The 26566-nt window shown below is 36.2% G+C and overlaps 1 protein-coding gene across 5 annotated transcripts in view; it reads right to left on the reverse strand.

The window, feature by feature from the left end:
* HBS1L (HBS1 like translational GTPase) overlaps nt 1–24278 on the reverse strand; it is an 86216-nt gene extending 61938 nt beyond the window's left edge. The window contains exons 1-5 of one of the 5 annotated variants that reach the window (XM_034990720.1): nt 24066–24278; nt 20122–20187; nt 12633–12761; nt 11933–12127; nt 3030–10699 (exon numbers count right to left, since the gene is read on the reverse strand). In XM_034990720.1, the coding sequence (XP_034846611.1) occupies nt 9228–10699; nt 11933–12127; nt 12633–12761; nt 20122–20187; nt 24066–24108 (1905 nt within the window). In that variant the 5' untranslated portion in view covers nt 24109–24278 and the 3' untranslated portion in view covers nt 3030–9227. The other 4 variants (XM_034990718.1, XM_034990719.1, XM_034990721.1 and 1 more) reach the window with 4 other exon arrangements.
* Between the last annotated feature and the right edge of the window lie 2288 nt (nt 24279–26566).

Consider the following 26566-nt stretch of genomic DNA (forward strand, 5'->3'; position numbering starts at 1 on the left):
GGAAAAAATATCTAGTTTCTATCCCATTTTTCTCCCAAAACATACACACACACACACCTACATATGGTTGGGGGGAGGGGTTAGGAGAGAGAAAGAGAACACTAAGGATAAAAGAGAAGAAGATAAAAACACCAGGAGAAAAAGTTGGAAAACAAGCCTGCAGAACTCAGAAATACAGGGGGGGGGGGAATACTAGAGAAATAAAGACCAAACTAAAAGCAACAGAATCAGACTAGCTAGCAACATACAACACTAGAAAATGGTACAGCAATGTCTGCAAAGCCCTCCACAAAAGGAAGAGGGACCCAAAACCATTATTTGTCAATCTGTCATGCAAATATAGGCCACATAATCACTTTCATATATTCGAAAATTTGGGAAGTTATTTCACACATGAATATTTTGCAAGGAGGGGAAGGTGATCTTTCAAACCAGATGTCAAAGTCAAATTATACAAATAGAAGTCTAATCATGAGAAATCTATTTTAAAATAACTACAGTTGGTTTGAAATTAAGGAAGCTTTGAATACAGAATAAAATAAAAATGCTATAAATCTTGCCAATAAATAATATGACTAAAAATATAGGACAAAAAGAGAGAGGGGGCAAGTATGAGAAAGTGTAACTTTGCTGAGCTCAACTTTTAAATCCAGGACTCCTTAAATAACTGTTTAAAGTTAATAATTCAGTTAGTAGAAGTTTAAACATATTATAAAAGGTATAAAAAAGAACTTAAAATATAAGCAAAAATTAAGAGAAACAGAGTGGAGGTGAAGTATAAATTAATTTCTTCATCTTTCATAATGAGATCAACACATACCTTTTAGGGTTAGCAAATTTAAAAAGTTGAAGTATGTTACTGTGTTACAAAGATAGTACAAATCTCCAAGTTACCAAAGAGTATATACCACATCAAAATATAGGCCACACATCACAGAAAGCATTCTACCTATCCTATCATTCCCATAAATGAGAAAAACTCCTCTTTTACAAGTCTCTGACAAACGCAATTATACACATCTACAGGAGGCACAACTAAACCAAACTGATTCAAAACACTGAAAGCAAAAGTATGAAGAAATAGAACTTAGAGAAAGCAGCAATCATGACATTAAGCAAATTGAATTTAAGTCAAAAAGCATAAAACAAATCATAGAGGAACTTTACATTAATGAAAACTTCGAATCCACAGGAAGATCACATATCTCTGTCTATCAAAAATAGGGTAAAACCTGTAAGTAGTAAGATGAAATAAAATGCAAGGGTCTTATTATATTTTAACTTACCTCTCTCAGCTTATAACCACCAATTAAGAAAACCGAATTTAAGTAAGAATACTGAACCCTGTAACAATTTTAAAAGCAATTAACAAGGGGCACCTGGGTAGCTCAGTCAGTTAAGCCTGTCTTTGGCTCAGGTCATGATCACAGGGCCTCGGGATGGAGCCCCACGTAGGCTCCCTGCCTAGTGGGGAGTCTGCCCCTCCCTGCCACTCCTGCTCTCTCTCTCTCTCAAATAAATAAATAAAATCTTTTAAAAAATAAAAAAAAAAAGTAACAAAAAAAAGTAACGGAAATGCATCATATTTTGTATTCTTCAGACAGAATTCATACTCTTGATAAGTGCCTATGAAACCATTCTAAAACTACATTGGGCCTCAAAGAAAAACCTCAATATACTTCAATAAGTAAAGGGCACAGACCACATTCTCTGGTAAAAGTACAATGAAACCGGTAGTCATTACAAAAACAAATACAAAACTCCCACAACCTGGAAATTTTAAAATTCTTTCAGGTTCTTGGCTTAAAAAGGAAATCAAAATCAAAACTGTGAATTATCCAGAAACAGTAACTCTAAAAGAACCCAGAAAATAACAATGATTCTAAAGGAATCCATGAGCCACAGCAAATGCAGTATCCCTAGGAAAAATATAACTTCAGAGACCTAAGTAAATGAGACCGAATGTGAACAATGCAGATCTACTACAAGGTAGTGGGGAGGAATAAGGAAAGGGTGAAGCTAGGACTCCAATCTAACAATTTATTTCTTAGAGAGAGATCTGAAACTAAATGATGGGTCCACAAGTGATTGCTACGTTATTTTCTGAATTTTTCTGTCTTTGCAATCTCATAAATTAAAATTAACTTTTAAGGTAAAGAATTAAAAATGCATTTAAGTTAAATGTTCCACTCACAAAGGCAGAAAAAAAATGGAAAACAAATTTGGTAATAAACAAATAAACTCACAATTTAATGAAAAAAATACCAGTACAGCTAATTATTAATCCAGGAGCCAATCTTCAGGGAATAAAACAATGGTAATTAAAAAAAAAAAGAAGACAAAAAAAAAACAGGTAGAGGGGAAGAGTAAAGTAGAGGGGAGGAATAGCGATTGGGGTGCCTGCCTGTATGCAACTCTTGATTTTGGGGACCTAAGTTTGAGCCCCATGTGGGGTGTAGAGATTACTTAAATAAATAAAACTACCAAAAATAATTAAATAAAATAAGAATGGAGATTTAACTGCATATAAGAATCTAAAAAAAAAAATAAGACAATGTTTGCTACAATGCTAAACAAATATATTTGTCAACCTGGATGAAGATGGTTTTCTAAGAAAAACCAAACATTCAAACTGACCCTAGAATATTGAGAAAGATAAATCCTATGATGAAAGGAATAATTTCAATGCTCTTTGAAACTCTATAAAACCATCACAAAGAGAAACCAAAACCCAAACACATACATATACACACAACTGCAAATTAAATTTATGAATAGATGGAATAATCTTGAATAAAATATTAGCAAATAAAATCCATCATATTAAAAGTACAATTTACCATGACCAACTAGGATCATTCCAATATTACAAGTCTACTAGAAAATCTATTAAATAAAGCTTAATGTTTAATAATGTAATGTCAAAAGCCTTTTGCCATCTATAAAGACAGTATATTTTCTCCACAAAGCTTCTGGTAACATTAAGTATCTCAATAACAATTATAACTGGATTTTTTTCAGAAAATTTGACAAGCTGTTTCCAAGTGAGAGAATCAAGTGAGCTAACTCATGGAAACTATGAAAAAGGAAAGAAGAAACAAGATAGCCTACAAAACAATCAAAATTGTGTAATAATTGCTACAGTAATTAAAATTTGGTATTGGCATAAAACAAGACAAAGAAATGGAATGGCAGAGTCCCAAAATAGAGAAAAACTTAATGCATGTCAAAGATGGCAGTTCAAATAAGGTTAAGAAAGAAAAGGGATATGTAATTCAACAAAAGATACAATTACAAATCCAGCTGTTGGAAAGACAAAAGATGCTGGTGAAGAAACTGGATTCCTATCTCACTCCCTAATGGCAATTGAATCAAAGATTCAAAGGTGTTTAAAAAAAAAAGTAGAAGAATCTGTCAAATGTATTAGAAAAAATGAATAATGTTTTAAAAAATTATCTTGTAGTGGAACAGAACTTTCAAACAAAAACCTTTAAGATCGATGCATTTGAATGTATTAAAATTAAAATTCTGTTATAAAAACAACAAGCTGGGAATCAAAAAGAGTATTTTCCATGCATATAACAAAGGACTAATTTAACATTTAAATGCATGTGGTATGTATGCATGTGTATATACAATACATGCATTGTATGTATACACACACACACTAGAAGTCATTATGAAAGATAATAAGCAGAAAAATGGGCAAAGATTAAGAATAGACAGTTCCAAGAAAAGGAAATACAAATAGATTTAAATATACAATAAAGCAGTTACCTTTACTCTATTAAAGACATAAATAAATGAAAAAATATTTTCTAATTATCAGGTTGGTATAATACCAAAAAGAGTAATAACCATATCTGTGAGAATCTGAAGAGAAACATTGACAAACTTGTGAGAAGGAAATCAGTACAACCTCTGTTAAAGACAATTAGGTAGAAGCTATCAAAAATGTAAAGTATATTATTTTTTGGCTTAGAAATTCAACTTCTAAAATCATGGGATGTTCATTTTTGAGTCATTAGCAATAGCATCTGAAAACACTTAAAAATGAGTATCGACAAGGGCTGTTTAATGTACAACCCTATTATGGAACTCTACACCAGCTTTTGAAAAGAATGAGATTGATCTCTATATAAATGGTAAGGAAAGATCTGCAAAATGCTTTGGTAAATGATACAGTTATAGAAATGTTACATATCTTCCCATTTGTCTAAAGATACATATGTAGGTCCATATAAGTGAAATGTAAATAAAGTTTCTAGAAGAGTAATAAAAAAGAAGTGATTTTTTTACAGATTCATTTACAGTTTCCTGTAGGGAACAAGAACGTGGGACTGAATAAGAGTGACACTCCCTTTTTACTTTAAACCCTTTCCTATATTTATGAGCCAGGCATATTCTAAGCTGAGGAGACAGCAATGAACACGTAAAATCCCTGCGCCCATAGCAACTGCATGGGGGGCATGCGGATCAGTAGGGAGACAGACAGTAAAACAATAACTGTGGACACACACACACACACAATGTCAGATGATATTTAAGTGCTGTGAGGAACAATAAAGCAGGGTTACAAGGGAAAGGGACTGTATGTATTGGGGAGGGAGGTTGTAATTTTACATGGAATGGTAATAAAAGGAATACAGTGAACTAGGATGCATATGAAGGTTCCCCTACCCCAGGATTGGGACTAAAGTGATATATAAACTACAACCTGAAGGATGATTAGCCAGGGGGAGAAAAGGAGGCGGTGGCAGGGGCAAAGCACTATACAGAAGCAGAAAAAACTCAGGTGGGTTTTTTCTTGGGTGGGTTGGGGGGAGGGCTACACATGAACAGAACCCAGTTCCTAAAAAGTCTTATAAAAACAATTTAAAACATTTATACAGAGGACAGAAAATGAGAGCTAAATTTGGAAAAGTTACTCTGGCTGTAATGTGTAACGTGTTTTGGTCGAAATAACCCAAGAAGTAAAGAAACCAGACAAATGTTTCAGTAATTCTGCCCCAAACGAATGGCCTTTAAAAGGTAAAGTAGCGGGGCACCTGGGTGGCTCAGTCGTTAAGTGTCTGCCTTCGGCTCAGGTCATGATCCTAGGGTGCTGGCACTGAGTCCCCCATCAGGCTCCCTGCTCAGCAGCGGAAAGCCTGCTTCTCCCTCTGCCTGCCGCTCCCCCTGCTTGTGCTCTCCCTCTCTCTCTCCCTCTGTGTCAAATAAATAAATAAAATCTTAAAAAAAAAAAAAAAGGTAAAGTAGCAACAAGGATGGAGAATAGTGGGTCAAAAAATGTACAATCCATCCCTATTACTCAGTTTCCGTATTTGCAAATTCACCTATTCACTAAAATGTATTAGTAACCCCAAAATCACTATGTGTGGCACTTCTGCAATCATGCCCAGACAAGTTCAGGGAAGCAAAAACTTTGAATCCAATATGCACAGTCCCAGCTGAGGTCAAAAGGTGATAAGATACTCTGCCTTCTTATTTCAGCTCTCACACCATAAATAACACCCTTTTCTATCTAGTGTCACATTTTTCACATTACGATTTTAGTTGGTTATTTCGCTGTTTAAAATGGTCCCCATGAGCATGGTATGTTAAGTCCCCCAAGGTAAACATATATAAAATTCTACCTTTTGGAAAGCAAGAATTCTAAGTGACAAATATTTTAGAAGAAATTCTTTACAACCAGGTAGTTTCTTTTTTTTTTTTTTTAATTTGTTTACAGGAACATAAAAGCAGGTACCTTCAGCATAAATTATTGAAATTCCGTTCTGAAGGATCAAGCTTATCTAAAAAATCCCTATGGATAAACTGTGATGTTTTCTTATTTAAGAGAATCTCAGAATTATCATTTATTTCAATGTAGCTTTTACAAAAATGTATATATACACTCAAAATGACAAGTCTTTTACACCCTAAAAATTAAAAATACAATGTACAACTGCATACACTGAGCTTTATATAATTTTAAAAGAAAACTAGTAAAGAAATTACTATCAACCCTTCCTTGTCTGGTCAACATTCTCTTTGTTTATATAAGTAACAAAAAACTGTTAAGTCTACTACAAAAATGACTCTATAACCAATATACACTTGTAGAACACAAAACAAAAAACTTGTTGATACATAGTTCTTCCTCAACGTGTAACTGTGTACTTGTTTTTTGGTAATGGTCCACATATAAATTCAGGGTCAATTTAAAAGGTAAATAATCCCATAAGAACTCATTACTTTTAACCGTGTTTATCTTAACAGTGCTTCCTTTCACATACAAAGAAAAGCGCTGTACTAGTTTTATCTCTGGTGTGACAATCAGTTGCATGACCTGCCATTTGAATACTAAACATGAAATATAACACACTGGGAATATTTATTGCTACTTATATGAGAAGAAAAAAGGGCAAAAGAAAAGTTCAAGAAAGAAGGATTCAAAGCCGAAAAGAGGTTAGAATGCCAATTATTAAACTTGAAATAGGAAAAAGGTAAAACAAAAAAGAAAGAAAAGTTAAACAAAGTGTTATGTACACAAGTGAAACCCTAGTTCTTGGCAATTAACGGAAAGAAGAACCATAACCAAAAGAGCCAAACAAAGACTTTAGAATGCAAAAGGACAAAACATCCATGAATTATTTAAATTATTTAAATCATTCAGATCATTTAAAGACAAAAAAAAAGTGAGCAAAAATAGTAATTTTAAATGTCTTTTGTATTTTATATCACTTATAATATAATTACAGTATCATTTACATTCCTAAAGAAAAATATTAATGCACTTGATCATAATGCAAATAAAAATGGCTTTGCATCACAAAACTGATATTGGAATTAGAAAATAAACCAAAACTCTTAGCATACCTGAGCTACCAAGACAGCAGTCAGTCTACAACCAGCAGTTGGTGCAGAATATGCACTTAGTGCAAGCAATGATTGTCACTGGGAATGGTATCCATAAACAGACACTGATCTCTTTATCAATGGCCAAAAGCCAAGGGTGGAAGGGGCAAGGGGCCTTCTTGGTTCCACTCTCTGAATCTCAGAGACTGTGACACTTCCTTAGTCAACAAGGCCATATCATGCATGTGCCTGACGGACCAGTAGCCATGACAAGGGAAAGAGGGAGACCTATTTAAAAATTGTTGCCTTCCCTATCATTCTGCAACATAGTTTTTCCCCCTAAATAATCTTTTAAGTGGTAGTTACAATCCTAATCAGTCAATAAAAGTAGACCTAGTTCACTCTACAAGATCTACTATATGGCTTAAAAGTATTGTATTTCCGCTCGAAAATCTGTTGTAAAAGAAGGTAAAATAATAGTACCACTGTTCAATTTCAGTATGGGTTAAGTAAGTATTATTTGTGGATTCATGTGCAAAGTGCACCACTTGCGTAACACTTAATCTATCTGGAATTATTGTCAGTTCCAAAGAGACTCATAGAATACAACTCAATTCTAAGTGGGAGACTACCCATATATAAATCTAGTTGATGAGTCATATACTAATTTTGTAAAATTACTAAAATGTTTCATCAAGGTTTAAGAGTAGGAAAACAAAATCAGCAGTTGGGATAATCCAAACTTTAAAATCGGCCATAAAACATAATGTGATTTATATGATCTCCTAAGCATCAGCATGATGTGCACTGAAATATGCAATTAAAAATAAAACCTGAAGACATCATGAAAAAGTGGTCAAGAACAATGAAGACATAATTCTGGCTTAAGTTTTCCCACCAAAACACTGGATATAAAAACATTATACACAGCTAAAAATATTGGAATGTCATTCTGAAAATAAACCGAAACAAGAAATACAAAAAAAAAATTATCAAAAGCATAGTGAAGTAGCTGCCAGAGAAAAGTATTTCTTTACGGGGAAAGGCCAGCTATTTCATTTTCATTAAGAAATAACATTTTAGACACTATTTTTTCCTGCAAGAAATATTAATAATACACTATCAGCAAACTCTTAATGTAAAAGACTATAATTCCTAATTCCTAATTTTCCTTGGAACTCCTGATTACTAGCAACTATGAAGTGTAAATTCACATTGGTCAGATGTTATTCTTAGCATTAGTAATTCCTCTCATACTACTGATTTCCTCCCCTAAGGCAGTGGTTCTCAAATAAAAGTAACACATCAAAATCACCTACGGACCATTTTGAAAATACACATTCCCAAATGCCATCCCTCAAAGACTGACCATGTCTAGAGTGAAGCCACAGTATCTGTGTTTTGAAAAAATTCCCCCAGCGATTCTGATTGTTAGCTAAGGACCACTGCTTTAAGGTATGAATTACATACTTGTTCTAGCAATTAGAAGAGCTCTTATTTGGTCTACCATTGCTGAAACTTTGTCAGTGGAGTATACAAAGCTGTCAGTATCAAAGAGGAAAACTCGACATTACTTACGGTAAAAAAAAAAAAAAAAAAAAGGTAAGAGATCTGATAAAACTATCTGTTCAAACAACATGCAACCATACCTGAAAACACTTTCTATGTATTTATTTTAAAGTGTGCATTTAGGACAAATGGTTTTGAAAATGTATAAAAATAACTTATGTATTAATCCAACTTCAGTATATACATGGTCCCTTAAAGGATTTTCATTTTATTATCATCAAAAAATGTATTTCAACAACCTCCACAGTATTCTTAAAAGTCAGGAATTTTAAAATTTAATAGAAAAATTTTAAATATTCACCTACAGAAAAATAATGAATAGGAATGATATCACTAATATTTTAAAATATAATTACATCTCACCTACGCTATGCCACGTATCATAAGAAAAATCTTTTATCACTAAACTTTAGTAATCACAAGTGGCATTTTCATTTAAGAACGAAGCACAAAAATACTTTATAAAAGAAAATGTCTCATTGTAAAAACTTATAAAGTTGAATGCTTCAAACAAAAATATCTGAGAGGTTTGATTTCACTATATCAAGTTTCCAAATGCACTTTGTAAACATATACCCATTTTAGGCTATCAACTTAAATAAAGCCAGTTATCACTAAAAGAAGACAGAGTAAAAAAAAAAAAAAAAAAAATTTTTTTTCAGTGCAAAAATCGTATCAACTAAAGCTATCAACTGACTTAAGACAATTTTAATATAAAAATCACAACTTGAATCCCATGATATAAAGTAATTCTATAAAGACTTTAAATTAATTTAAAACAAAAGCTCTACAACAGTTATCAAGTTTTCCTTTTGTTACTATTCTCTAGTGAAAGCTTTCTTTTGATTAGCTTTTACAATGTCATCAGGAGATGCTGATTTGAAGTCAAATGGTGTTATTGCTATAAGAGGACTTATTTCTTTGTCCTTTATGTCTTGAACTTGTCTACTATAAAGAAAAGTCTTATACAGGTCAAGGGTGCGTCGCTTGCAGCTTTTCAGTGGGTAACGAAGACACAGTGTTGAAGCAAAAGCTGAAGGTCTAGCAGCAAGGGCCTTGGTCCAAGAGAGAGAAAAAGGTGGTTTCCTAGTCAAAGGGCCTTTACTGGTTTTTTTATTATCCTTAGCAGAATTGAAGCTTTTCCCTAACTTTGAACTTAAAACTTTTGTTTCTGATGTTGGAGCAACTGATTGGTCTACCGCATGTTTTGGAACAAAATCAGGGGTTTTTATAAGGACACTAAGATCAATATTTGAATCTATCCCAGGTGATCTCATTTCAGATAAACTGAGCTTAAAAGAATCCTTCTTAATCTGAGAGTTGTCTATATCAATTGTTTCTGCAATCAAATCAGAAAGTGACAAATTCTCAAGGTCTCTTGTAGGAGAAGCTTTACAAAATGCCAAAGATGACAGAGATCCTGTTAATTCTGATATTCCAGTCGAAGATGGATACCGATTTGCTAGCTGTGACAGGGGAAAGGATCCCAAACTTAGATCTGTGAAACTGGAAGATGACTGGTTACAAAGATCAGATAAAGTAAAGCACTGGCTCGGATTGTTTTCTTTGTGCTCCTGCAATAGTCCAGCTAGGGATGGACTTTCACACTGGGAAAACTGCAAACTGTCATTTTTTAAAATGTAATTCTTTGCACTTTGTTCAACTGAAGAAACACTTCCAACGTCAGTCATTTTACTAGCATTTAAATTATCATGAGCCGTATTTTCCAATGAGCTAGTTAAGAGCGAATGATCATTTAAATTTCCTATGCTGTTTTCTACTGGAATGTTTTGCAAATCAGGTAGCGAATTATTTTGAGTACATAAAGAGTTATTAGGTGTTATGTTCTTTATCATTAAGGATTTTAAATCTGGTATTTCTTTGAATGAAGAATCATCTTTGGAAACACATTCAGATTCATGAGGTCTTAACATATCAGCACCTAGATTCTTTGAAAATAGACTTTCCAGACTATCTGTGGTTGATAATCTGACTGATGGCTGACTTTTACAAAAATCTCTTGGCATATCATCAATTAGGTCAGCTGGTGACAGCTCTTTTGTTAACTTACATGATTCTAGTTTCTTTTCACTTTTAGGTCTGTCAAGTTTCTTTTTTTTATGGAGTAAATAGTGACTTGGTACAACTGAGGAATTAGGATATAATCCAGATTTTGCTACTGGACCAGAAAAATCAAAGGATTTGCTACTATGATCCAAGTGGTTTGTGGATTGAGGACAAGAGCTTTGAACATTATCAGCTGAAACTTCAGAGGAAGATAATAAGACTCCTTACCTTACAAAAGCCATTAATTTTCAGATGAATAGGTTGACATATGCAGAAGACAGTCACAGCAACCAAAAGGAAACATGAAATGAGGCATTTAATTACTAAATGTTTCTTTTGATTATAACATGAATAAAGTGATCAAATATTTGATCATTATTTAATAAAAAGTGAACACTCTAAAAAAACAGTAATAAAGGAGTTTTACCTTCCTTTAACCATCTAAAGTGACCTTCTTACTTTGTTCACTGATATATATAAATATAAGTACCAAGTTAGTCAATATTCTAATTTTCACAAATTTTATAATGTGAGGATTTAACATATTTAAAGAATCGTCAGAATTGTCAAATTCAAAATGTCTAAAAGACCAATGAAAGGAACTAGGTTCATCTTCTCCTATACTGTTAATGTATTAAAAACAAGCAAACAAATAACATTCTGTAATTTCTGGAAAAAACTATTAATAAAGATAAAATATTATAGATTCATTTTCATATGGTCAGTTGCAAGTGCCTCCCCATCAAAATTCTTTTAAAATTTAAATAGAAAATAAAAAACCACCCTTATTTCATGGTAACAGACTGCATACAACTTTGTTATGGTAAAAATCTAGGCCTCAGGATACAGGAAATATCAACCCAGTTAATAAATAACCATGCTCCTACTGGCAGATACCATACCAATTATTATAAAGATACCTCAGTTCCCTTCTTATGCCAATTAAATTCGAGAAATAACCCCAAATTCTATAAATTTAAAATTAAAGATCTGGCTTTGAAATGCAAGAACAGTATAATTATGATACTTATAATATTTAAATAAAACTAATACATTTACAAATGCTATAAACATAAAGGCATTTTTATAATTAATTGTCTGGCTATTACTTTCCATCTCCTGAGCCATCAGAGTTAAAAAAACAACAATCAAAAAACTTTCTAAGCTACTGACAAGAAGCAACAAGTGTCTTGTCTTGTTTTTATCAGATTTTATTTCCCCTATATCTTGATAGTTAAAAAAGCAGGGAAATAATTAAAAAAACAAGCTTTAACAGAGGGAAGAAAACAAAGCACTCAGCTTAAAAATTCACAAATGGGAAAATCAACTGATGATCATCAGGATTCCTGTAACATGCACAATTTTCTGCCCATTCTTCTAAACAGCTAAAGCAAAACAAAGCCTCTTTTAAAGCATTAACTGTAAGACAACTAAAAGAGAACAAGTAAAAGCATACCTTTTGCTATCTTCCCTGTAGATATTGCTCCCTCACTCTTGACCTTCCAATTCTGCATTTTATCTTGTTCCAGAATCACTGCCAAAGCCTTCTGCACATCAAACTTGTTCTTCAGAACTGCTTCAATCAAAGTGTCATCTGGCACAGCATCTCCAAGTACCTCTCTCATGTGATCAAGGCATGAATGAAGACGAGCTAGAACAGAAAATAATTAAAAGTCTGAAATGATGCCATGAAAGAACCCTCAATCTTCAAAACAAAACAAAAAAAGGATTGGAAACTATATTAGATGTCCAACTCTCCTCTTTCCCTGGCAAAAATTATTTGTAATGATTATATTTTTATCCACAATATACCTATCTTTCCCTATTAGAGCTCATGAAACAATAAACAATAAATATTGCTAAAAGAAAACAAATTACTGAAGTTTCTCTCCTAAGGAAATGAAGATCTCAGTCAAAAATTCCAGTTACTAAATAAGAGCCACACAACCAATTTTTCAACCACAGAGTTAATCATACACTCCTTGCAAAATATACTTAATAAAATGTAAATTTCCCTTGAAGATACCAGGGACATTTGTACCATCCTTACCCAGAATCACTATTAGGAACAATCACAATAAACCTGATAAATTCTGGTATATTGATCATCAATCATTTTCACACATGAAGCACAGATAAACTACTTTTTACTATACCTTGATCAATTCCACTCAGCTGATGGTTCAAAAGAGAATTGGAGGACTCTTTCGGATCTTCGTAATCGTATTCTTCTAGAGGCTCAACAAGTGAAGGTTTGTCGCGCCGTGAGTAAATAAATTGAGCAGCTAGAACAGAAAATGATGGAAGAATGCTGTAGCACAGCCCCTCCCCAGTAAGTCTTTTTTTTTTCCACCAAAGTTAAAAGAGAAATTAAAGATTCTGACCTACCACCTATGGCCATTTACCCACATTCTATAATAATGGATAATAACAAAAACGAACGAAGACAAAACATACCATACACTGCGCAGACGTCCTTAGTAACTATTTACTGGCCTCTTGCAATCATCCTCCTCCTTTCTTCCTATCTCCAACACCTTCACCAAGCTGACTTTTGCCACAGTTTCCAAACACTACCTTTCCTAACACCTCATCCCTGCCTACTACTCCATCTTCCATGCAAAATGTTCTCTTCTTTGGAACAAATATTTCAAACCATGTACCAAACTTGCTTATTTTCATAATTAAGAAAGTACTAAAAACAAGTTAATTTTCACTTTCCCAGAACTGCTAATTTTGCCTGAACCCAACAGCTGACCAAAATCATAGGCCTTAACTTTTGGACAACTCCTACTTTCAGTCCAACACTCTCTACACTGTTTGCTAGTGTCACATGCCTACCTGACTTTCAGGCTGTGCACTCTACAGCCGTGTCATCACTCAATATAGAGCTGGTATTGTAGAGTTCATTAAAAGGAAGAAAGAAAATATATGCCTGAATATCATAAATAAAATACAAGTGAGCAAAGGAGAAAATCATCACACACGCCCAAAGTGCTGACTATTCCACGTCAGCTGGGTGCCCACTGAGCTCAGTTCCTAGAGACTGTGCTCAAGTGTGAAGAAATAAAATTAAAGAATAAGAAAGATCGAAATTTTAATATAGTATTCTACAGGCAAGGTGTTACTAGGGATTTTGTATTATTTAGCTTTCTGGAAGAGCACATAACACTCAAGTCTACTGCTTAGTGTCCCTACATTTAACTTTTGTTCATGTTTTCAAGAAGGCACTATCTGTGAAAGAAAGGGAAACTACATCCAAAGTTTATAGCTACTACATATAAATAATATACAAAGAGACATTAGATAATACTATGGCTTACACAGAAGGCTGTAGCATAAGGGCTACCTAGGCACAGAACAAATCAACGATGGCCTTACAGATGAGTAGGAAAGGCAAAGAAGAAAAACTTAATGATGTATTTTAAAGGCCAAAAGGGGGTGCCTGGGTGGCTCAGTCGTTAAGCGTCTGCCTTTGGCTCAGGTCACTTTCCCACATCAGGCCTCCCTGCTCGGCGGGAAGCCTGCTTCTCCCTCTCCCACTCCCCCTGCTCCTGTTCCCTCTCTCACTGTGTCTCTCTCTGTCAAATAAATAAAATCTTTAGATAAATAAATAAATAAAAAGCCAAAAGAGTAGCATAGATAACAAGTGCTACAGAAGCACAGAAGATTAAGCAATCACTGAAGATTGACACAGTTCTAAAAAATGAAGTAAGAGCATCAGAAAAACTGAGAAAGAGGCAGAAGACATCTTGGACAAGGAGAACAAATAAAAGAGAGCTACAGAACAGCTGAGAGAATTCAATCTATTCTGCTATAAGGCATGTTACCTTCACACCAAATGGTAAAGAGGAGAATGATGAGGGTATAACATTCAAGTGCTTTGGTTTATGAGATTTCTGTTCCCCCAACACTTCAATGTTTAGTATCATCACCTTATAGCAGCAGGTACAAAGTAACACCCACCTTAGAATACGACACTGTAACTATAATGGTACTGCAATGCCAGAGAGACCCACAGCCTTCCTCTTGGCTCAGTTCGGAGGACTTGCGTCTTGCTTTGTGCATGCTTACTGCTTGGCTCTCCAAGATCTGTGATCATTTGCCTTTGCAACATTACTCATTAGTTCAACTCTTTCTCACATTTCTATTAAGCTTTTTACCTTTTTTCAAACTGTTTTTAAACTCCTATATTTACTGGAATATTTCTTTATCAGGAAGTTAAGGTATCTTTTCAAATATGCAAGCATTTTTATTAAGATTACTGTTTTTGCTAGTACTTTACAGGCTGACTGATCTGTCATGATCCTATTTTTTCCCAGATGTTCTGTTATTTTCAACAGTTTTGAAGACCATAAGGTTTTTCAAGAATACACATATTATGCTGTATATATTTCTCCCTATTTAGCCCCCTCTAGTACAAGGAGAATAGAACTATTATAGGAGGCGCCTGGGTGGCTCAGTCGGTTAAGCGGCTGGCTGCCTTCGGCTCAGGTCATGATCCCAGACTCCTGGGATCGAGCCCCGCATCGGGCTCCCCACTCAGCAGAGAGCCTGCTTCTCCCTTTCCCTCTGCCTGCCACTCTGCCTACTTGTGCTATCTCTCTGTCAAATAAATAAATTTAAAAAATAAATAATTAATTAATTAAAAAAAAAAGAACACTATTATAAATTCAGCATGGCTAAACAGAAGAGACTCTCTAAGATGACCACTATTTTCATGTTAAAATCTCAGAATGAGGATGTGTCTTACAGTCAAATGGCATCTCAACATTATGTAATACTTAGATTGACAGAAGATTTACTTTAAGTGGTACATAAAATTACAATATACCTTACATTCTGTGGCATCTTAGATTTAATAAAATGTGGTAGTACTAAAAAAAGTAAACTGGGTCACTTTGTGCCTGGTGATTTACAAATTATTTTCCTAGCTATAATAAACTACTCAGTTTAGCCTAAAAGTAACAAATATACTTTCCTCAACTTCCTCTGACAGCTTTCACCTGTGAGAAAAACCCCAAGAAAAATCAAAAATTAAGTGAGGAAAAAATCACATTATTTCCCTCAACAGTTTTCACTTAGGAAATTTGGACAGGAAAAAGAAGTTGTCAATATCCAGGCTACAACTCAACCTCAGAGGAGCTATTTTTTTTCCAGAGGGGGTGGAGGATTCCTTACCCCCGATCCACACACAAATCCAACTCAGAAACCTATACTTTGGCCACTGTTTTGGAAGCAGTGTTGGCTAGATTTGCTGGCAAGTGGGGAGGGAAGGAGGGTAGACAAATTCCCCAGGGAAAATAACTACTAGTGGGGAAAAACAGTCCAAATCTTTGAAGTTGAAATGAAAGCCCAAAAGGCAACAAATACAATAAAAGAGTAAGAAAAAAAGCAATGGAGAGAAAAGGATAAATATAAAATGCTATTCGTTTCTCAATTTAAATCACAAACTTCGATGGAAATGCTTTTTGAAAAACTGGGACACCCGCGGTGACTTTTAAAACTTAAGGCAGTTTAACAAACATAAAAGTTCAAAGAATTCAAAACCTGACTCCTACAACTGCTCCAAATTATTTCCTTAACACCTTAAAATAAAAATCATGTTAAGAGGCACTCATTAATGACACAGCTGTCTGGGCTTCTTGCTCTGGAGGTTCTGATTCAGTGATGCTGGAACTGAGGCAGGGAATCTGTATTTTTAAAATGTCTCCCAGCTGACTGGTATCATCAGCGAAGATTAGGAAACACTGGCTGACAAGTCCCCCCGTAGTCCACTCTGTACAATCATCAATTCCCTTCCGAAAATACGGCCCCCTCACTCAAAACCCTTCAGTAAGCTGACATGACACACCTACAATTAAACACTGCCTTCCACAGCTTGCCTCCTACTTCCTTTCCTAGTCCTCTCTCCTGCTGCAACTACATTAATCATGTGAGTGTTCTCAAGTAAGCCTCACATAAGAGGCCACTGCTCAAGCACTATTTTCTTCCGCTGAAGAAAGCCATTCCTCCTCCCAAATTTACCAGTCCAATCTCCCCTCCTTCCAGAAGCCTTCCCAGACTCCTTCATGCAGGACTATGGCTTCACCCGCCCGATTCACCCACAAACCGCTGTGGCATGTTTGAAGAGGACTTTTAACATGCTACCTACCTAGAACAGGGATTTTCTTACACGTTAACTGATGGACTGAATTAAGGATCACTGTTGTTTAGGTAACCACTGGAGGCCTTCTGACTGGGGTGGCTCCAGTGCCTTGATGACACACGGAACACGAAGCCGAAGTCAATTGCTGTGAAGGCCTCAGGAACAACCAGTCACGAAAGCCAACTGGGCTTTCCCAAATAATGCAACCCTTAAGCTACAGCCAATCAAATAACCTCTTTGCTTTGTTTCCGTCTTCCCTATAAAAACCTTGCCCCTAGCCCTGTTCCAGTAGAGCCCTCCTAACCACTTCCAGTTCGGGGCCACCTGATTCAAACTGATGTTTGCTCAAATAAACTCTTAAAAATTTCAATATGCTTCAGTTTATCTTTTAACACTTCTAATTTCAGTAAGCAAAACAAAACCCATAACTGTTCAAATAAAGTTATATATATAGGTTATTTTTGCCATCCCCATGGCAAAATTTTTCCTTGACATATGTCCAATATTCAATATGAAAAGTCAATCTTTCCAAAGGAAAAAAAAGCTGTAACATTTAGAAATCACCTTTCCATCACGGAAACTGGGCTTAGCAGAGTTCAAAAAAATACAAGTGCTGATGAATTTTTTAGAAATTCCAATAACTGATAAAATCACTCAATTATCAGAATTCATTAAGACCATGAATATGAGCATCTCTTCAATGACACTGGCTGTTTAAAAACAGAGAGGATCCTTCTAACACTATGGATTTTTTTTACTGAAAATCACTTGGAAAATATACCACTACAGAGGAGAAGTTTCTGATCTAATATCACTGTTTTGAAAAATTAAAAAATTCAAAACCACATGTTTTTTGTTAAAAATACAGTTTGTCACAGAAAAAAAAACTCAAAACCATTTAACTGTATCTCCTGCTTCAATAATGTCATTGACGGGGCGCCTGGGTGGCTCAGTTGTTAAGCGTCTGTCTTCAGCTCAGGTCATGGGCCCAGGGTCCTGGGATCGAGCCCCGCATCGGGCTCCCTGCTCAGCAGGAAGCCTGCTTCTCCTTCTCCCACTCCCCCTGTTTGTGTTCCCTCTCTCGCTGTGTCTCTCTCTGTCAAATAAATAAAATCTTTAAAAATAATAATAATAATAATGTCATTGACGTCCTGGAGTGTACAAAAGTAACTCAAAGAGCAAAACTGTCCTAAACATGAACCACACACAGGACACACATGAAGAGCTATGAGAGACACAAGGATAAACTGACCTCAAGAAAGCTAGACCATGAGTGCAAATCTCAGAAAAACACGCTCAGAATGTCTGACCTGGTGTACCATCAGTTCATAACACAAAATTAAGCATGATTTATCCAGATAAGCCCAGATAAATTAATGTGTTAACCTGCAAGATTAAGATGTCTTTCAGTAGTTCTTCCCTCTGTAAAGGTTCCCACCCTTGTGCAATTTCTAAATCCTGTAGACCTTAACTCCCATAATTATCTCTTGAATCTATCTCCAAATCTAATGCTACCACCCTTGTCCTAAACAAATGATTCACAAAGCAAGTATCAACATACCATGGAGGGCTTGTTAAAACAGTAGCTGTGCACCACTCTTGAGTTTCTGACTGGAACGGGGCCAAGAATTACTTTTCTAATAAATTCTCAAGTGATGTTAATGGCACATGGACCACATTTTGAGAACACTGTCATCAAATATCCCCATCTCTAGATTAGTATAATAACCTTCCAAACTAATCTATGAATATCCATTCATGTACCACCTTCAATCCAGTCTCTACTATGTAGAAGGGATTTTTTTAAAAATTCCAATCTAATTATTAAACCCACATCATCTTCTCATTTCATGAGCATGTCATGCTTTCTATTCCACTTACAATATGAGTGATGAAGTTAATGCTACCAGCTATCACTGTATCACCTCGTCAACTGTGACAATATTATTACAGGAGCCCACAAGGGTTAAAAATGGCAAGTGTCGGGGCGCCTGGGTGGCTCAGTAGTTAAGCGTCTGCCTTCGGCTCAGGTCATGATCCCGGAGTCCTGGGATCGAGTCCCGCATGGGGCTCCCTGCTCTGCGGGGAGTCTGCTTCTCCCTCTGCCTGCCGCTCCCCCTGCTTGTGTTCCCTCTCTCGCTGTGTCTCTGTCAAATAAATAAAATCTTTAAAAGTAAATAAATAAATAAATATAAATAAAAATAAAAATGGCAAGTGTCTGGGAGGTTCCTTGGACAAAATGAAATTTCTTTTATTCCTCATCCCTACAAAATGTGGCCTTGCACCCCTGCATAAGGAGCTCTTAAGGAATGCTGATGAAGCCATCTCTCAGCTTCAAACCCAGCCTTCTTTATTCTGCTTTGTGATGCTGGGGTTGCAGTCTCTAGGAAGTTCATTTCTTCGACAGCTGACTCCATTTTAGGATCAGCCAACAGAGGAGATGCTAAAGGGAGACTGAAGGCCAGGGGAGGAAAACACAAGCTCCTTTCCTTTTTGCTTCTTGCGCAGCTCCCTTTGCCCCAGCAACACTGCATGCTGCAGTAACAGCAATTAGTACCAGTGAGCAGTTTGCCCAAAACTCCCAGAACCAGCTTCCATGTGTCCCCATCCACATCCCTCAGACACCATGACCAGAAAATTCCCTCTTCAAAAGGCTGAATCCCAGCTTCACAGGGTCCTTTTGCCAACACGAGTACCAGCCATGCAGTGTCCCCCTCCTCGGAGGGCTGAGTCCCCATTCCATAGCCCTTCCTCTGAATTTCAGAGGCAAAGCAGAACCCTCTTCTCACAGGTCTAAGCCCCAACTCCAAGGACGACCTCTATAAGCTTCTAAAAGGTTGGGCCTGACCTCACCCATTTGCTCCTATAGAACTAGGTAAATGCTTCCTGAAGTCACCACCTCCTTGATATTTTGCTTGCCTTTCTTGCATTTTTTTTGTTCTTTAAAACCTGGTTAACAACTTCTTGCATTAAATTCTCTCTGACAAAATAACTAGTGCAATTTCCATCTCCTAACAGGACCCTGACTGGTAACAGTGTAACACTAGAGCAAGAGAGGAAAGGCCTTGATTAGTAAGGCTAAATGAGAAAAGTACAAATAAAGAGCTGTATGAAGAGAAGTCTCTGCGTTAACACCTCAATGTTTCTAAGAGATAAGAGATTCCTGAGTATATAAAATTAATTGTTACCCACCTTCAGAAGTTCTAGATTTTCATTACGGACTAAATTACCATTTCGGTACAATTCAGATTAATTGCAAGTTACAAAAAATATTGGAAAAAACATAGTTTTCAAAGTTTTCTTCAAATGTTTAAAACTTAGATTCTATTCATGGGTAAAGAAATTATTTTATACACATTTAAAAGTTAAAGACATCATCTTTTTAAATGTTACATAATATTATAGTCTTATGGAACACTCTAATCCTAGAATGACAATAATACTTAACATTTTTTAACACCCAAATAATGGAAATCAAATTATTTTTTTAAAGTCACCTGTTGATGGTGAAATACAATAATCATCCTCTACAGACTGGCCATAGAGATCATCATCTTCAAAATCTAAAATAAAAACACAAGAGATAAATTTTTCACAAGTTCTTTTTATATTCTTAGTTATTAACAAGGAAGCATCTGAATTCTCTCCAAACTAAACTCTCCCTCAAAATTAAAGGAGCTTAGAATGTCTACTCTTCCAAAAAATTCTAAAAATTTTACCCACAAAGTAAATACTTTCTATATTCATAGACATACATAATAGTTCTGCAGTTTTTAAGCTAATTGAATTTTATTAAAAATTTTCCAAGTTTTCACTGCATGTGATCAAAAAATGATAGTACCAGAGACCACAAACCTGAATTGTCTCTCCAGTGTAATAAGTCATCCATTCATTTTTTTCACCAAGAGCCCTTCTACGACAAAAGCATTTATTTCCCATACAACTGACGAGCACAGGGTATACAATCAGACCATGAAAACAGTTTTTCTTCATGTTGAGCTAGTTAATTTCTATAAAAACCATCTTATCCTAAATTCCCTTATGCTCTCAGTTCATGCTAATTAGACTTTTTTCCTACTGACTAAAATAAGCACTTTGCCCAGATTTTCTTAAGGCTGTTTCTTTGTCCTCGTTAAGGTTCCAGCTAAACGTCACCTATTTGCATACATCTTCCCTGACCACTCTGGTAAAGCGGCAAGCCCCGCTGCCACTTCCACTCTCTTGCACACTCCTCCAATTGATTGTCTTCAAAGCACTATGTCTGTTTCATTCCATGAAACTCTAAGCTCCTTCAGGGAAAGGCTCTGTCTTAGTCAACTACCTGGCACATGACTGGAAGTAAATTAGTTTTCCTTTTATTATAAATTAATGAATCAAACAATTTAAAACTAAAACCCGCAAAAAAAAGGTAAATATAGGGTGCCTGGGTGGGTGGCTCAGTCGGTTAAGCATCTGCCTTTGGCTCGGGTCATGATCCTGGAGTCCCAAGATCGAGTCCCACATTGGGCTCCCTGCTCGGCAGGGAGTCTGCTTCTCCCTCTGCCCCTCACCCCGCTCGTGCTCTCGCTCTCTCTCTCAAATAAATTAAATTAAGAAAAAAAATTTCTCTAAAAAGATAAATATATTTACATAAATGCATCTATTCATATGATAAACAGATTATGCAAAGGACTATTAGACGTATCTGAGAGACAACAGTGAGTGACAGGTACATTCCCAGAGCTCTATGAACCTAAAATCTAACAGGAAACACAGACACAAAAGCAGGCAATTGCAAAATTATATGACAAATGTTTGAGACATGAGAAATATAGAGTGAATTGGGATCACACATATGAACAACAAAAACAGAACTGGGAGTGGGGTGGCTAGGGAAAGATCCCCCGGAATATAATATTTAAACAAATTCCAAAGGATAGTTAGCTAGTTTCTGAGGGTATTCATATAGCAGGAGCAGCATGTTCAAGGGTTTAGACCAAATATTTATGGCAAAGAAAAATCAAATAAATGCTACTATTGGATAAAAATATGTAACAGTCTGGGGTGCCTGGGTAGCTCAGTCGGTTAAGTGTCTGCCTTCAGCACAGGTCATGATCCCAGGGTTCTGTGACTAAGCCCCACATTGGGCTCCCTGCCCAGCAGAGAGCCTGCTTCTCCCTCTCCCTCTCTGCTGTTCCCCCTGCTTGTGCACGCTCTCTTTCTCTGTCAAATAATAAAATCTTTTAAAAAATATGTGACAGTCAATAAATTATTAGATCACAATCCCAAGGAAACAATCTATTAGCAAATAATGAGCCATTTACAAAATATTATTTTTAGATATGAATGACAATAAACTTTACTAGGTCAGTTTTTCAACTAAAATTGACCCTAACAGTGCCACAATATAAAAAGATGAAGAGAATTCTTCCCTGGTATTTTTGTAAAGTGGTTCTTTTCCTCAACAAAATTCTGTAACATTTACCGCACATAAAGCATTGTTCCACGTACTGGAGTAAAGGTAACAATAAAGTAAATATAACAATAAGGTATGGACTATGCCCTCCTAGCACTTTTAAATTAGTAGCTAACTTAGCATTAGCTAAAGGCCGTCATGTAAGTACTATCCAAATTACAGAGTAGAACAAAGTGAAAGTTAAATAGAGGAACCAATAGGTTTAAAGCACATACTCTCTCTAATAACGTCATATTACTTTCGAGAATTTTCAAATTATTATTTGAAAATAATACAAAGGGGAAACTTTAACTGAGAAAAAAAGAGAAATAAACTGAATCCTTAAAATGAGTAGAACTTTCATAAGCAGGAAATGGGGATGAACCTCCTATGCTATAGGAACAGATTGTTTATGATGTCATCAATTGTTCCAAAGAAACATGAAAAAGGACAACCTGAACTGGGGTTGCCCAGGTGAGAAGATATTTAGCACTCACTCCCACAAGCCAAACACCTCTCCTCCAGGAGAAATCCTAGAAATCCTGCTTAAACTCCTCAAACCCACCCTGAATAAGGTGATCTCACTTACATAGCTCCCACAGCACCTTGGGAGTACTTTTTGTAGCATGACATACTAGAATCATCTGTTACTTGTATATTTCCCCCTTTAGATTCCCTCAAGCATCTTATTATCAGTCCCCAAAGCTTAGAGCAGTACTCTAAGCACTCAATTAATGAAGAATAAGCACTCAATTAATGTTGGTTGAAGAAATTATAAATACTTATTTAAGAAATGAGTAAGTTGCTTATTCATATTTTTTATATCATAACCTCAAAAATATCTCTCAGGCTAAAGTCATCTCTCGGGTAGCAGTGATTACATCCACTGCAACACTTAAAACGGCCTCCAATCTAAAGTGAACACCAGGAACCTAACATGTGACAGGCTGACTAGGAGACAGTCTCCAAATGTAGCACAGGGTGTTAGCTACACTGTGGTTAGGGCAATACTGATGTTCTAGAATAATCGTCCAGCAGTGCCAATAACAGCCAACATATTAAGCACACTTACATAATCTGCACTTTAAAAAGCAATACGTCTTTACTCCTTTTTTGCACTCCTTCATATTTTTTATAATTTTAGTTGGCATGATGCTTGGTGATGCCTGTAATTATCCACTGCATAGAGATATGCGCCTACCCTAAACTAATTCTAACTCCTTTTAAATTCCTAGAGAACATATGCACATTTTTTATTTCATTTTTTTTAAATCAAGAAGTATGTTCCGGAGCCCCCTTGCCTCTAATATTGCTTTTTTTTTTTCCTCCCATTCCAAAATACATTTAAATTCAGCATTATCAACCAAGAACTGGGTATACACCTCAAGATCATCTGATCCACTTATTCACTGGGCCTTTTTGATATCTCTTTTTTATCGACTCCTAAGTTTCCAATTTAAATTGAAACTCATAGAAAATAAGTTATCTGCTCAAGCCAGGTTCTGTACTAAGTATGTATAAACAGACACAAATAATTTACCACGTATATCTAAGTTACAGCCGAACAGTTGAATGTAAGCATGAAGTCAATCTATCTTTTACAAATAAGCAGTTTCATGGGCATTTTGGAAGGGGGGTCGGAAGACACTACCTAGAAGTAGACGACTGTCTACCCGACCTGGGAGGAGACAAGGGGAGGGAGAAATGATAATGCTTACGTGCACAAATATCACCATATCCCAACCTTCCCAAATGTCCTTCCCATACGAATGCGTGCAGCAACCTCCCCCTCCCTAAATAAAATCAATCCCAGACGGCAGAAATCACGACTTAAAACAATGCCATTCGCTGGCACTCACATGTATTGTTATTTTCTCCAACTGAGGCTATTCTGAGTTCCAGCCTGGCACCACTAACGAGAAACTCACAGATCGAAGTGGAAGCCAACGGGCTGCGATCCCAGCTGGAACCGCGAAAATGACGTCCCGGCATGACCCTGCCACCTACCTTCATCGTAGTTATAGCCTCGGACATTCCGATGCCGGGCCATGGCGGCGGAGAGGGCGTTCGCCACAGCCCCTTACAAAACACACGGTTTAGATACTGATAAAGCGCCAACTGCGGCCTGTACAACACATACGCGCCATCTTGACTTCCGGCAAGCCTCTTCACTGAGCGCCTGCGCACGCGCGACGTCTTATCTGAACATTGAACGACGGCAACCTCTCAGGGTCACCCGCCTCCCTGGGGCGCATGCGCAGGTATGCGCACGGAAGCTGCTTTTAGCATAGCCCCGCCCACAGACAGGTTGACTGACAGAGGGCTCAAAGGGGCGGGATCCCAGTGCCTAGTATTTGTGGATTTGTACCAAAAACTTGGAGCCTGAGTCCTTGACCTACATCGGCGTTCCAGATTATTTCCTAAATCTGGTTTGTGATAATGAAGCTGACTGTGTGCTCAGTAGAAGCAGGAAACTTATGTAACTTTCATCTTTGAGGCCTAGTTAGGCACGTAATAGGCACTCACAAACTTGTACAAGTTTGGTTTTAGAATTAGTCCAAGATTTAGAGGAGGGTAAAAGGACTCTGTTTAAATGGGTATATATGGTTTAACTGAGACCCTGGCTACAATAGGTCACCACGCCTTCGTGTGTGTAATTTATGGTTTCACGTACATGCTCCATCCTGCGTTAACATATAGTAAACTGCTGTCTGTCCTTAGCGATGCAGACACTTAACATCAGCATCATAAAGAATTCTTTGAGCGTTCATTGAACACATAATCATGTGTAACATGCTACGGGTATTAAATACAGCTTTTTAGACAGAGCCCTGGCCTTAGGTACTCTCATTTTTGGGGACACAAAGCGGAAACAAAAACACAAAGTGAATGATGCTATGTAAAAGACCAACATCATTATCATACTGAACAAATCACATTTCTGTTTTAGTCTGTGTTTTCAAAATGGTGATACTTTACATCAAATTCTAGAAATGAAAACTTACTCAACTTTATTATACATAATAAAAGGATAATGATGCAAATGCAGTTCATATTTGTAAGTGGCTTGAAATATAATTTATACACGGTCAATGCATTTGACCGTGTCTGACTACCAAGTGTTTGTTCTTAACTATCACTGATGTTTAATGTAGCTCCAAGACAAAATTATACACAAAAATAGTTGCTAATTTTATAAGGCCTAAGGGTTTTACTTTACACTTTTAGATAATTTTTATGTTGCAGCCTGTTTCTTTGTAAAATGGAGATAGTAATAGTATCTAACTCACAGAGTGCTGAATAATTATCCTTTTAAGATGATTTCACACAGATCTCAGATGCTTTAAAATATTAGGCATTATTAAAATACGGTATAACTCACTGAGGTATGAAGTGGATGAGTTATACATTGACCACATAAACAGTACTACAAAGCAATGAAGAAGAAAATATTACTTCTGCCTGAGGAATAGTATATAATTTGCCTCTGGTTCATCAATAATGCACTCTTTTAACATTCTAAACACTTTTTAGAGCCTTGACTGCATCTCCAGCAATAGAGCTTCTTCAGTAGTAAAACCTTCACTGACTTCCTCAGAAAGTGTTAGGGATTTTATTCTCTGCCCCCAGGACTCTTTAGTTGTGATTTTTGTATTGTGGTTTGATGGAAAGTACCATAACTTTGGAGTCAGATAAACCTGGATTTCAGTGCCAGTTCTGCCACTTTCTGTTAACTTTTTTGGGCTCAATTTATTCATCTGTAAAATGGATATAAAAAGATACGCCTTCAGTTTTGTGAAAAGTAAATGAAGTGGTGGATGTAAAAACAGCTGTTACATAAGTTCTGTAAGAGAAGAAAAAATCTCTGCCTTCTTTAGGTCTCTGACTCTAAGAATTAAGCTGGCATAAGAGAGATTAACAGGAGAAAAGCATAAAAGTTTAAATTTTTACACATACATGGGAGCCTTCACAAGAGGATGAAGATCCAAAGAAGTGACCAGAGCAGGAAGTTTTTATACCTTTTAAACAAAGAAACAATCAACTTGTCAAGAATTGTTAAGACAAAGGGATATGGGCTACAGGTAGTAAATTGTGGGGAAGTAACTAGGAAATGTATGGTCGGGGCAAGGGGATGCAAAACAAGTGGAAGATATTCAGTAAATTTGTACAGATCCATTTCAGCATCAGTTCCCAGTCTCTGATGATAAGGATGCTTTCTCATCCTGGTATAGGGAGGGTAACTTTCTCATGGGAAATTTGATGGCCTGTTTTATATAGAAAAGGATAGGTTTGCTATTTCTGAGGTTCCTTCAGCTCAAAACAATCAAAGTGGCATATTTTGGAATGAAAGGCTCTGGACTCCTTTAATACTCAATAAATACTAGTTCTCTACCCAACTAATTGGATAGCTTTATCTTTATTTCTCCAGCACTTAGAATGCTTGCTGAATGAACTAATGAATTAAAAAAAAATAGAGCCTTGAGAAAGACAAATACCACATGATTTCA

The sequence above is a fragment of the Mirounga leonina genome, unplaced genomic scaffold (genome assembly GCF_011800145.1).
Source record: "Mirounga leonina isolate KUSES-001 unplaced genomic scaffold, KU_Mleo_1.0 Mir_53, whole genome shotgun sequence".
Classification (NCBI taxonomy): Eukaryota; Metazoa; Chordata; class Mammalia; order Carnivora; family Phocidae; genus Mirounga; species Mirounga leonina.